The sequence below is a fragment of the Gobius niger genome, assembly GCF_951799975.1.
Source record: "Gobius niger genome assembly, chromosome: 2".
Lineage (NCBI taxonomy): Eukaryota > Metazoa > Chordata > Actinopteri > Gobiiformes > Gobiidae > Gobius > Gobius niger.
In genome coordinates, this window is record NC_136853.1 from 27210242 (window position 1) to 27224028 (window position 13787).

Below are 13787 nucleotides of genomic sequence, written 5' to 3' on the forward strand. Positions count from 1 at the left end.
GGTTGTTGTTGTTGTTGTTGTTGTTTTTTCAGTTAGATGCATTTTGTCCATATGAAACATCAGCTGCACACTGGATAATTGTAGCTGTAAGAAGCATCGCTGCAAAGAGTGAAGAGAGCAAATGCTGCTGCTGGGAGTAATCATAGAACAAGGCTAATGTTTCCAGCTCTAGGTGCCATGGCCTGATTGGTGGATTGTTTCCAGAGGGCTCATAGACATAAATGTATGGGAATTACTGTCGTGGCAGCTGCAAGCCCAGAAGAGGAGGAGATAAGCCACTGCTGATTGGACCAGTGAACATGAGCAGGGCCAGGCTGCCTGATGTGTTCACCACTAGAATACATAAGCCATTAAATATAGTCGTTTTCAGTGGATGAACTTGTAGTTTTCTGTTGTGCCTTCGGTCGGACTGCACCAGACATAAAGGTCATGCAAGCCACGGGTGAGTTACAAATATAGTGCACCATTAAGAAACAAAACACACAAAGATTAGCAGTTTGCCTACGGTGTCTACAGCAGTGTTTTTCAACCACTGTGCCGTGGCACACGAGTGTGCCGTGAGATATTGTCTGGTGTGCCTTGGGAAATTATGCAATTTCACCTAGTTTTTTTTTGGTAATAAATTCATAATTATCCGCAAATAATGTACAGTTTTCACATGTCTGTGCCCTCTAGTGTTTCGTCAGAGTAACCATGTAATACTCTTCCATATCAGTAAGTGGCCGCAGGTAGCTCATTTGTGATGATCAATGGCATTGTGTCTAGCGAGACTATACGGTGTTCCTACTGAATATAGGCTACAGAGTTACATTTTTTTTTAAATTTCTGCTAGTGGTGTGCCTCGTGATTTTTTCAATGAAAAATATGTGCCTTGGCTCAAAAAAGGTTGAAAAACACTGGTCTACAGTCTTTGATTGCCTAAAACACAAATGAGTGACCAATAAAGAAAAGTTACACAACCAGGAAGGATTTCAACTGTAACACTAAACACGGTGACTTCAGCCAAGAGGCTTCAACATACAACCACACGACAACATTCATGGGGATTACTGTTTTTGTTTACTCAGTGAGTTGAAGCACTGTATCAGGAGTGATGGATGGGATGAGCATTATGTTTGTTTTATTCATACTAAATGTCTCTTTGACTAGGACAGGATTAGGTTGTTGTTTTTTTGAGTCAACTTTGACGCAAGCTTTTTGAGCTTAAAAACATACAGTACTTACTGCCTTTTTAAGACTGATTATTTCTCTTAAGAGAAGTATTTATTTTTCAGTTGTTATTGCCTGCTTAAAGTCCAGATGAAACAACTAATTAGTTACTAAAGTTTGCATTTTGTAAAACTTTGAACCAGTGAATGAACGATTAAGTTAAAGACTTTTTTCAACTTCTTTAAAGCAAAGACTCACAGTGGTGCCAGGACACGGGCCTCCTCTAGAGGTGACTGTGAGGTGCCATTCAGAAAAACAGCCTTTGGACAAAATGCTCTGTGTGTGAAGGCCTGGAACAGTCTTCCCCTCACTGTCAGGGAATGTCCCACATTTCCTATATTTAAAACCAAACTCGAAGTGTGGCTCAAAGCAAACCAGTCTTGTGACTTTTAACTTTTCTTATACTTATTCATTTCTGTCACATTGTTTGTTGTATTTTTTTGGTATTTCTGTCATCTGCCAAAGGACTAGGGATGTAAATTAGCCATGTCTCTATAATATTAACGTCTGTTTTTGTTGTTTCAAAACAGATGTTCAATAATGTGCATTGTCCCAATCAAATAAATAAATAATACACAAGTTACACAGCAAACAATGGCAACAATTACTACAGCAGCAGCAGTGCCTGTCTAAATTTAAAAAATGCAGTGCTAACCTGTAGCCTCTTCATGGTCTGGGAGTCCTGGTCAGCCTTGACTTTGCAGGCCACCAGCAGCTGAGCGGTGGAGGCTGCCACCTGCTTAGCTGAAGAGATGAGCTTCTCCTCACTGGCATGGCCTTGGACTGCAGAGTTAGCTGCCTCACACAGGTTGTTAGTCGCTGCAGCAACCATACGGGCCTGAGAAATGAATAAAATGTCTAAGTTTAGGTGGTTTCAGTGCATTAATGATTGACAATATTAATAATCACATGACTTACTGCTGAAATGAGGCCTTGTGACCATTGCCCATCATCCACTGCATTGGCAGGAATTGCTCCAACCTACACCAACGCATATAAGTAATTTAAAACAAAACAGTTATGAATAACTATAGAGCACAAGTCCACAAATGAATGAAGTTGAAATTACAAATTTAAATACGGTATACTGACTATTAACATTGACGTAATATTTTTCTTATGTCTTAAATGTTGTTTTAAACTATACTAGAAGTGTATTTCTCCGTAATGTGAGATATTGGCAATTGCAAATTGCATTAATAAGAAAAATGTATAGATTAGATAGATTATATATTTAGGGGTGAGTGAGACATTGCTGTTGAAAAGCGTTTTTGGCCCAATCGTGTGGGGTGATGAAGACATACCTTTCCTTGTGCCACCAACTCTCTCTGTGCCGCTGAAGCAGCTTTGACCAGGGCACTGGTGGCAGCTGCAATAGACTTGGCTGCTTCTAGAATCTGTTCCTCAAAGTTCAGACTCTCATCTGCCTCCTGTGCATAAAAAAGAATCGTATGTATGGTCACTCATTTCAAAACCGAAGGTGTTATGGGCTTTTTATAGCCTCAGTCCAGAATGTAAACAAGGTAAAGACAGTTCATCAGTGTGAAGCATGAAGAGGTGATGCCCCTAAACCCAGATGTATTTGACCCTGGAATGAGGTTATGAGGCTCCCTGTCGAGACGACAGCTCTGTGAAGGGCTCTGACCTTGGGTTTGGTCCTTGGCCTCAGCTGCTCCAGTTTCTTGGCAGCAGCTTCAATGGCTGCGGCTGCTCCCAGAAGCTCATTCTCTGCAATAACAGTGGGATCCTCAGGATCCACCCACTCAGTGCCTGCATTCAGAAAAACACAGAAACAGGTCTAATAGACACATAGAATGTATTTGAATCATTATTTGTAATGATTACTGAATCAACATACATATTAATTTATCATACATATCTGCATGGTATACATCAACTGACAAAACAAAATCAAGCAACAAAACCAGTATATATAAAATTCAATGGGAATGATATTCAGAGATACAGTATCACATGTTGATTGACCGAATGACGTAACGAGCCTACAACTGTGAACCAACTGGCATCCGTTGAGGATAATGTCTCTAAACAGAGCAGGGATTCCTCTTGGGTGATGGGGAATTTCCTGCCTCCACTTGACACATGATCATTTCTTGAATCTCCCCAGGTATGTGGTACATTAGCATAAGCATGACCTTACAGCAGCACAGTCTGAAACTGTAGAGGTCCACAAGGAATACTGCTAAATACCTCTTCAAGTTACTGTCAAGTGTCATATGCATTGATACCTTGAAATAAGACAGTGTTTGATTTTGAAAATGCGTGGCAAACCCAGTCTCAAACTACTGGAGTATTTACTCTCAAACTCTATATCCAATATGTGCTGTATTAAACAAGATGTAAAAGGTCAGATACCTTTCATCGCCTCAGCTGCCTGGATGAGCTCTGTAACAGAGTTTGCCACCTTCTTTGAGTAGTTGGCCAGTTGCTGCTTCAGATCATGTGTGGGCTTTTGGATGATCTGTAAAAAACAACAGAAAAACCAAGCAGTATTTAAGTATTTTTTTTATTAGTAAGAATCATTTGACTCTATAAGTGTACTGTATATGGGAGACACCACTGATTGACCACCCTAACAATGGGGCTCTTTACTACAATACTACAAATAATGTTCTTTGTGTTTGGCGCTTGCCTCTTCTCCCCGTGTTTCCTGCAGAAAGTATGGTTACTCCTAAAACTAAAGCATGTTGAAGAGGGTACCCTCTGGGGTCAGGAGAATCCTTAATCCTAGTGGGAGATACTTTTGTCATTTTGAATGATATCTGAGGTCGACAGACTCTTAATAGAATTACTGTTTGTGCGTGAGCCCATGACCTCACTGTGTCCTAGGCAGAAAGTCAGTATTCATATTCAGGTTGGAGTAGAGAGTGACAGGTGCAGAGTATTAACTGGGCTCACTGCAGCCGTGCTTGGATTTATCCGAATGCGTTGTCATGAGAAAATAGAGTTCAGGACGTCATAGTACAAGAACGAACGCATGCAACAAGCTACACACATAGAACACACAAACTGTTTACATGAGTCCATTTACTTACTCATACTCCACAAGGTTTACTGCAGCAGCGACAAATTAAAGTTAGAAAAGTCCATGCAGTTATGAACACGCTACACAGCAGCATCAAATGAGTCTTGATAATAGTATTATTTGTTCGTGTACGCTCGCAATCAAACAAGAGTTTTCCATTATAGAAATGTTGGGTTTTAAATCATCTGTGCTGATGATGATTTGAAAAATCCCATCTAAAATAAAATATGAACACAAATTTCAGCATAAGTCCCTGTAAGGCAGAGATCTCCAACCAGTAGCTCTGGAGCTACCAGTAGCTCGCCAAAGACTTTCTACATCTCTACACGTTCGATAACTAAAATTTTATTTGTTTGTTCTGAACTTACTGAACACAATCTGCAAACAGTTTGGTCAATTTTGTAAAGCATAAGACTAAAACTAAACTAGAGTAATTTTCTTTGAAATACTAACTCTCCAGGGTGAAGTCCACCAAACTCACATTTTACACAAGTGTTTTTGAAGCATAAGTAGCTCTCCCATATGGAGGACCATGGCTGCCAAAACTATAAATATATACATAAATAAATAAATAAATAAATAAATTTAAAAAAGATAAAATTTGCAAAGAAATGCGTGCAATTATGAGAATAAGTGCATTTATTTCTGTATTTATTTATTTATATATTTATTTATTTCTGTATTTATTTATTTATTTACATATTTATTTATTTTTGTATTTATTTATACATTTATTTCTGTATTTCTCTATTTATTTCTCTATTTCTGTATTTATTTTTGTATTTATTTATTTATTTATATATTTATTTATTTCTCTATTTATTTATTTATTTCTCTATTTATTTATTTATTTTTGCATGTATTTATTTATTTCTCTATTTATTTATTTATTTCTCTATTTATTTTTTTATTTATGCATTTATTTATTTATTTCTGTATTTATTTATTTATTTCTGTATTTATTTATTTATTTCTGTATTTATTTATTTATTTCTGTATTTATTTCTGTATTTATTTCTGTATTTCTCTTAATGAGATGCAAATCATGGGGTGGGTCGGGATGCCTCTGCTGTAAGCTCATTGGTCAATCTTTTTCCTTGCTCCAGAGCTTGTCCAGCATAGACGGCCATGTTGAGATCACTGTGTTCTCGCTATAGCCATGTCAGAACGAAAAGAAAAAAAAAGCATTCTTCCATATGCAGCAATTGCATTGTGTGTGTGTTTTTTAAACAAATAAGTAAATTATCCTTTGCTCTGTGTCGCTGAACAGCCTCCATTTTGGAGTGGTGAACGGTTGCATGTTGGACCTCAAGCATATCTAGTTGGGGACTGCTGTGCTATGTTACTACCCCTTACAACAACTAGTGGCTTGCCAAACAAGTCGGAGACTCGAGATAGAAATGGATTCGCTTTGGAGTGAAATTTCTAATGAGCTGAGAAGACTGGCGGACAGGCATACGAGAAACTGTAGCGTTGACTATATTATTTTCCGTTTGGATCAGTTACGTAAAGTCCCGTCGCCAGACGTCAGTCTTCAGGGGGGCATATGAAATCAACGCAGGGGCACATTTAGTATTACTATAAAGTACATATTTTTCGGTATTCGCGTAGCCCTGGCGCACACTGATCATTACATTAAACATAATCAACAGCAAATATGACCAGACCAACTACAGCTGTAACATCAGTCCTCGTGGAGGAAACGTCAGTAGGCCTACATGCGTTTCTCCGAGCTGAGCCTCCTCATCAACACATCCTTCTACTCAGACTTGAACTTATGAGTGAGGTCCTTTTCAAAAGCAGCTGAATGAGCTGGGCTTTGCGTCTGTGCAGAATACTGCGCCGATGCAACGAAAACACGTTTCTGAGCGTGGAAAACGACCGGACCCTGGGGCTGTAGAACGAGCGCCTGCACCCCCACACTCCCCCCCACACTCCCCCCACACACACCCCCACACTCGCGCCACCGTTTGTACCATGAATATGGCTCGGTCAGTGCTGTGGCCGCGTCCACTTTTCAGTCTCTCTCAGCCTTCACTGAAAGCTCCAGTGTCTGAGTGTAAAACGCACACTTCGAACGCGGGGACTTTTCGGCGGACTTCAGCGCTTTGTAGTAAAACACACACGAGCACCTGTCACTGCCTTTGCCTCTCACGAGCATCGTGGACTCTCAGGGCGGAGGATGATCGTTGATGCCCCTCTATCATATCACCTATATTTAATTTTGTGCCCAGACAACACGGGAGCCGTGCGCAATCGCGCACGAGCGCAGCTTGGAAGGAACCGTGCCAGAGAAAGAGAGAGAGGGATGAAATGCCGCCTCCGTGCTATAGGAGGAAATAGTTCGGCTACTTGTTGTGGAGTTTGGGCTGGTCTCTAATCGGGCAGAAAGCGCGAAAGTAACACTGTGCAAATGAGTGATCTTTGCCCAATTTGTAGTGGTTTGTAGTGGGCACGCGCATCTTGACAGCATGGCGCTTCTCAGCGCACGCCTGTAATGTACATGTACGCACTTTGCGCGAGAGCTCGTCGCGTGCGGTGTATTAAACCGATTGAAAGCGCAAAGTAACACTTCGCACATGAGTGATACGTATCTTGGCCCGGTTTGTCGTGGTTATCCGGCAATCCTGCATGTTTTCTAGTGGTTATACCCGTCGCTATGGGCTGGCCATACGGGGCCATGCCCGCCCCCCCGACACAGATGTGGTTTAGTAGACTACGTGATACGCAGACATACGCCGTATAACCACGAGAAGGCCTGCTGTATAGCCACTACAAATTGGGCAAAGATCACTCATTTGCACAGTGTTACTTTCGCGCTTTCTGCCCGATTAGACCAGCCCAAACTCCACAACAAGTAACCTAACTATTTCCTCCTCACGGAGAGAGAGGACCGGCGGCATTTCATCACTCTCTCTCTTTCTCTGGCACGGTTCCCTCCACGGGAGCCGTGCCCGTGTTGTCTGGGCACAAAATAAAATATAGCTGATATGATAGAGGGGTATCAACGATCATCCTCCGCCCTGAGAGTCCACGATGCTCGTGAGAGACTTTTGGCAAAGGCAGTGACAGGTGCTCCTGTGTATTTTACTACAAAGCGCTGAAGTCCGCCTCACTCATAAGTTCAAGTCTGAGTAGAAGGATGTGTTGATGAGGAGGCTCAGCTCGGAGAAACGTATGTAGGCCTACTGACGTTTCCGCCACGAGGACTGATGTTACAGCTGTAGTTGGTCTGGTCATATTTGCTGTTGATTATGTTTAATGTAATGATCAGTGTGCGCCAGGGCTACGCGAATACCGAAAAATATGTTCTTTATAGTAATACTAATGCCGCCTTAAGACTGACGTCTGGCGACGGGACTTTACGTAACTGATCCAAACGGAAAATAATATAGTCAACACTACAGATTCTCCTGTCCGCCAGTCTTCTCAGCTCATTAGAACATAGCACAGCAGTCCCCAACTAGATATGCTTGAGGTCCAACATGCAACCGTTCACCACTCCAAAATGGAGGCTGTTCAGCGACACAGAGCAAAGGATAATTTACTTATTTGTTTAAAAAACACACACACAATGCAATTGCTGCATATGGAAGAATGCTTTTTTTTTCCGTTCTGACATGGCTATAGCGAGAACACAGTGATCTCAACATGGCCGTCTATGCTGGACAAGCTCTGGAGCAAGGAAAAAGATTGACCAATGAGCTTACAGCAGAGGCATCCCGACCCACCCCATGATTTGCATCTCATTAAGAGAAATACAGAAATAAATACAGAAATAAATACAGAAATAAATAAATAAATACAGAAATAAATGAATAAATACAGAAATAAATAAATAAATACAGAAATAAATAAATAAATACAGAAATAAATAAATAAATGCATAAATAAAAAAATAAATAGAGAAATAAATAAATACATGCAAAAATAAATAAATAAATAGAGAAATAAATAAATAAATAGAGAAATAAATAAATATATAAATAAATAAATAAATACAAAAATAAATACAGAAATAGAGAAATAAATAGAGAAATACAGAAATAAATGTATAAATAAATACAAAAATAAATAAATATGTAAATAAATAAATAAATACAGAAATAAATAAATATATAAATAAATAAATACAGAAATAAATGCACTTATTCTCATAATTGCACGCATTTCTTTGCAAATTTTATCTTTTTTAAATTTATTTATTTATTTATTTATTTATGTATATATTTATAGTTTTGGCAGCCACGGTCCTCCATACTCCCACGTTGTTGTTGTGTAGAAGTAGCTCGCCGGGTAAAAAAGGTTGGAGACCCCTGCTGTAAGGCATTCAGTCGGCATTATTTGTATTAAAAAAAAACAATCAAAGGTTTGATCATACATCCTACAACTGAATGCCACTATATATATACATAAATGATTTGAATCAGATGTAAAATAACCCAAACACTGACTGAAAAGAGTATACACATATTTTCCCTAAATAATGTAGCTTTTAATATTGCAATGTGGAGTCATATAGAAGTGGACATTATCGCACTTCACACACGGGTCAGTGATCTGTACTCACCGGCTTGCACCAACATCAATGGTTACAAACAATTCAACAGAGCAGAAAAAGAAAAATACTTATGACAAGGAAACAAGAAATGGAGCAAAACTTTTGAGCTGAGCTCAAGTTTAGGAGCCAGGCAGCAGAGAAGACACAGAAAGTTACTAAAAGTAATTGCATTGATAAAGTTGTCTTACCACGAGAACATGCTCAAGTAGTCCCAAGTATCCAATGGCACATTCATTGCCATAGTGGAGGGCTCTCATCTGCACATCCCTGCTGACCTCTGGATGATAGGCAGCCTCCTGCAAGTGCAAAACAGATGTTTTTGAATATTGTCAGGCTTATAGTGTTGCCGATAAGTTTACACACCCTGGAGGTTTTGGACATTTCTCAAAGAATAGGAGTGAAAAAGCACAAAACCTCTTTTTCTCTCATGGTCAGTGATGTTGTGAAGTAATTTATTGTGGGGGAAAAATGTGTGAAAAGTTGACATACCCCAGTTCCTAATACCGTGTATTGCCGCCTTTAGCATCAATAACAGCTTGGAGTCTTTTGTGGTAGTTATGGAGAAGGTTCTGTGAATAATCTAATGGTAAAGCGGCCCATTCTTCTTGGCAAAAAGCCTCCAGTTCCTGTAAATTCCTGGGCGGTTTTGCATTTGTTTTGACTGAGACGGCCACTAACGGGACCTTCGCTTTATTCTGCTGTAGCCAGTGGCATCAGCGAACCACCTCCATATTTCACAGTAGGTATGGTGCACTTTTGTTGTCAACAAGGCCGATGACGGCCTATGATGAAAAGTGCACCATTCGGTACAGGGGACATCAGGACAAACCAAAAACCGAATTGGAGCACCAGTCCCCATGGTTTTTCATCCAAATAAGATCGCACTTGGCACAGTGCATACATTGAACGGTTTCCTCATAACACAGCAGCGAAGAATGCATACATTTCACGCTCACAGGCATTGACCTAATGAACTGAAACACAATTTTTCACTCTTTTTAGCCGTTTTCTAGCAGAATATAAACTTATCACACACAAATAAAGTAAACATTCTCCATTACTTATCTTAGTGGTTCTCAACCTGGGGGTCGGGACCCCCAAGGGGGTCGCAAGATCATTTAGGTAAAATAGCCATATTTTCATTAGCATATAATCTGATATTTTATTGTAGCATGTATTTGCTATTTTACCAGAGTGCCATTATTTGTTCGTAGTTTGATGAATTTCATTTTAGCCATTTGCTTTTTTTCTTTGTTTTTTAAGAATTATGTAGGCTACTATTTCTATTTCTCACGGTGTGACCCGAGCGGGGGTCACAAACCCCTTTAACTGTTAAAATGGGGACCGCGGCGCCAAAAGGTTGAGAACCACTGACTTATCTAATAATGGGCTGTTGAACTACTTTGCCACTCTCCATGTCTATGTATCTTTATTGAGTAGAAAACTATATTCATAATTCAGCATTTGTTAAATTACTTTTGGTGTAATTATGGTGCGTTCCAGGTAACTGGTAGCTGGTTTCTTTGCCACTTGATAATTATGGCTTGTTCCAGATTAATAAAGTTGTATGTAACAAAAGGGCCAATGCTATAACAGTTAGCTCATACGATGCTAAAGTTATATGAACGTTTCTCCAAACCAGACATAATTAGAAACATGCGACATAACGTTATGTTGAAGGCTGTGACCAAAAGTAACGTTCACTTCACTGATGCAGTGGTTTTGTCATTAGCTGCACCTCCACTGGGGGTCGCCATTACAGTCTTCAGCTTGCATTCGAACTCATAGCAGTCTTGAGGTCTCCGAGTTTAAAAGTTGTAATTACCAGTTCAAGCGGCGTTTGAATTTTTCCAAATGGGAGGTGGGAAATTTACCAGTTTCCTGGAATGCACCATTAGTCTATGGACAGTGATTGCCAATGGTACGCTTTGGTAACCTTCCATTTATAACCTTCAATACCAAAATCTGTTACACTGTTGACCAATTATCCACAAACATTATTCTTGTAAAGCCCAGTCTTTTGAAGCTACGTACCTTGCACGAGTGCAGCATATCAGCAATAGCTCTTCGACTGAGGTTAGCTGTGGCGATAATGTCCTCCTGACGACATGAATTTCCAGCGGCCACAGCCTTTGCTGTTGCCATGGTGATTCCTTTAGTCATACGAATAAACTCTTCGGGTGTTGTTGTCTTTGGAGGTGGATCCGAACTGCTGAATACCTATTTAAAAAAACAAAACACATTAATAAAAGACTAGTAACTCATGGAGAATTAAAAACAAGTTACTTACAGCCAGCTCCTGCTTGATATGTTCAATTGTGGCCTCTAATGCTCTCGTACCCTTTGTAGCTTCATCCTCTACAGCTTTAACCGTCTTTAAGAGTGATGTCACATTGGTGACCATTACCTACAATAACAATGAAAGTAGTAGTAAGAAATGTTATCGATCTATGATGTCTTGTTTGTCTAATAAACCGATTAAATAATCAGTTTTGTGCTGTACCTTTGCAGAGTTCTTTAGCTGAAGCATGCTGGGGTCATCATGAGGTTTACCCGCAGCTGCTTTCGTTGCACTAATAAGATTGCCAAGAGCTTTAGCCACATCTTTGACGGCATTAATCAGTACAACCTGCAGAGTATATTTGTATGATCATTTGCATCATGATGAATATTATTGCTAAATTATAGATTAGGCGCTGCTAATGCATTACCTGAGTCTCTGGATCTTCAGACCCAAGGCTGGCTGCTCCGAGTTTAACCACATCTGCCAGTTTGGTGATGGTGGTCACAGATGACTGGGCAGCCTGGGCGAGTTTCTCCTGACTGGCACCAGCTCCAGACACCAACAGCTTAGTGTCTTCCACCAGTGCCTTGGCTGTCTTCAAGATGTACTCTCTGAACATTGAAAAGTCACGTTATGGTTTATATGAGTAACATATTTAAAATTGAGTCTTCTCGAATGCAGCACCTGTGGTCAGCAAAAGTCTCTGCATTTTCTCTGTTCAGTGTGCCCGCAGTGGCAAACATGATGGTAGTGTCCAGGTCTGCAATAATTCCTGAAACAGCGCTGGCGGCTGTGATGCAGGCCTGAGTGCCACGATTCCCAGCCTGGAGAGCTGCCAGAACATGAGAGACCTATGGAAACAAAAACAGGTACCTTAATAAAGATAACTTAACAGTTGCAAATGAAAGAATTGTACATTTACTTATTTTACCTTTTCAGAGACTTTTCGTGCACTTTCTATGAGCTCTTTCTTGGTAAAAGAGTCGTTCGGGCTGCACTGAAGAGCACCTGCCTTCGTCACCAGACTTGTGCAGCTGAAACCCAGCTCACCCACTTGCTTTTTAATGTGATGGCCAATCTAGCATCAACACAAATAAACCGTTAATAAAAGTACAAAAAAAGACTCACTGTTGAAGGAGATTTGATGAAAATATTTACTTCATCACTCTCTGCCGTAACAGCTGCATATTTAGCTTCTGTGGCCAGATTCCCAAACTCATTGGTTAACTCGTTGGCAAGTCCTCCTAGGTCATCAGGGTTGGTGTTGGACTTTGTGACCTTTAAAATTAAAAAGAAACCGAATCATCAATTAGCTCTGCACTTTGACACTTATCATGGACGTACCATCTCTTGCACAGTGACTGCAATAGCTTTGGCGGTTTTGACCATAGTGGTCTGATAGTCCACAAATGTTCCTTCAGGATCAAGAGCTGGAGTTTCTTCCATTTTATTGATGGCATCAGTGATTGAATCCACCATACCACCCACAGCACCTGCTGCACTGGCTGCCTCAGCCAGAGTGGCACCAAGATCATCTACTGCCTCCTTCATCATTTGCACCGACTCTTCAAGAGCTTCCTGCATATGTGCTGCCTGGACAGAAGAAGACGAAAAAGTATTACATACAAATTTGTTATGCTTTTATCAAACATATGAATACCTTAGGGTTTCCTCCAGCCTCCTTAGCAGTGTACAGCATCTGCAGCGCGGACTCTGTTAGCGTCTTAGTCTGGTCTAAAACAGCCATCTGCTGTTGACTGCTGAGAATCTTTGAGGCTGTGCCAATGGCAGCCATGATTAGGGGTTCAAAGTAGCTGGCCATCTGAGACACCTGTTGGCAAAAATGTGTGTCATTTTTAGTAAACAGTGGTCAGGTAATACTGAAAGTAATATTGTATAATCATAATAAAAAGTACTTTATTATTTATTTACCTTGTGACCAAGTTGAGAGGCCTCAGATCGGGCGGCAATAGCCACAGGTTCAATCAAATTACTAATTTCATGAACTGAAGCCGCCATCTGCTCATGAAGAGTCTACAACACACAGCACAAAATGTATGTGAATCAAAAAACATGTTTGAACATCTTGTGCTTGTAGCCTACTTTTCAAGGAGGCATTTTCATGGATACACAATAATTAAACATATTGGTATTTGCCATAGACTTTAATACAATAGTAAACCCGAATTCAGTATTAACAAATGTAGTAAACAGTAGGGAGCTTGCCTCCATAGAGATGTCATCTCGAGGTGTAAGCTGCTGACTGATTGCAGCAAGAGAGGCTTGGTCCACCTCACGGATGCAGTTATTGAGCACTTCAATGGCATTATCACACTCTCGCTGTCCAGGCGCCTTATCTCTACGCATTTGCATGACAGTGAAGTAAATCATTGTTATAAAATAATACAGAAACTTCAATAATATGGCCATATGAAGTTCTTCCATACCTCATGTTGGTAATAAGCTTCTTGATGGAGTCTGACACAGTCCTGGAATGACCTGCCAGCACTGACCACTTCGGGGGGTCTTTGGGGTTGACAGCGAGAGAGCGGGCAGTCTCAATCAGACCTGTTGAACTTTCCAGCATGGTCTGAGCTGCTGCAACAATGGGCTCCATAGCTGCATGACCCTGTCATAGAAATGAGAGTTTATTTAGAAAACAAATAAACATGTCAACTAAAGTTTTG

General features: G+C 40.3%; 1 protein-coding gene across 2 annotated transcripts in view; it reads right to left on the minus strand.

Annotated features, from left to right (window-relative positions):
* Positions 1 to 13787, minus strand: part of tln1 (talin 1) — a 40424-nt gene that overhangs the window by 2232 nt on the left and 24405 nt on the right. The window contains exons 37-54 of one of the 2 annotated variants that reach the window (XM_079551328.1): positions 13548 to 13729; positions 13327 to 13459; positions 13033 to 13134; positions 12761 to 12931; positions 12445 to 12693; positions 12259 to 12378; positions 12032 to 12178; positions 11785 to 11951; positions 11528 to 11711; positions 11320 to 11445; positions 11107 to 11223; positions 10851 to 11036; positions 9005 to 9112; positions 3586 to 3691; positions 2855 to 2979; positions 2514 to 2639; positions 2128 to 2190; positions 1865 to 2047 (exon numbers count right to left, since the gene is read on the minus strand). In XM_079551328.1, coding sequence (XP_079407454.1) covers positions 1865 to 2047; positions 2128 to 2190; positions 2514 to 2639; positions 2855 to 2979; positions 3586 to 3691; positions 9005 to 9112; positions 10851 to 11036; positions 11107 to 11223; positions 11320 to 11445; positions 11528 to 11711; positions 11785 to 11951; positions 12032 to 12178; positions 12259 to 12378; positions 12445 to 12693; positions 12761 to 12931; positions 13033 to 13134; positions 13327 to 13459; positions 13548 to 13729 — 2595 coding nt within the window. Of the gene's footprint in view, positions 1 to 1864; positions 2048 to 2127; positions 2191 to 2513; positions 2640 to 2854; positions 2980 to 3585; positions 3692 to 4265; positions 4285 to 9004; positions 9113 to 10850; positions 11037 to 11106; positions 11224 to 11319; positions 11446 to 11527; positions 11712 to 11784; positions 11952 to 12031; positions 12179 to 12258; positions 12379 to 12444; positions 12694 to 12760; positions 12932 to 13032; positions 13135 to 13326; positions 13460 to 13547; positions 13730 to 13787 lie in introns of those variants that run through there. The other variant, XM_079551329.1, reaches the window with a different exon arrangement.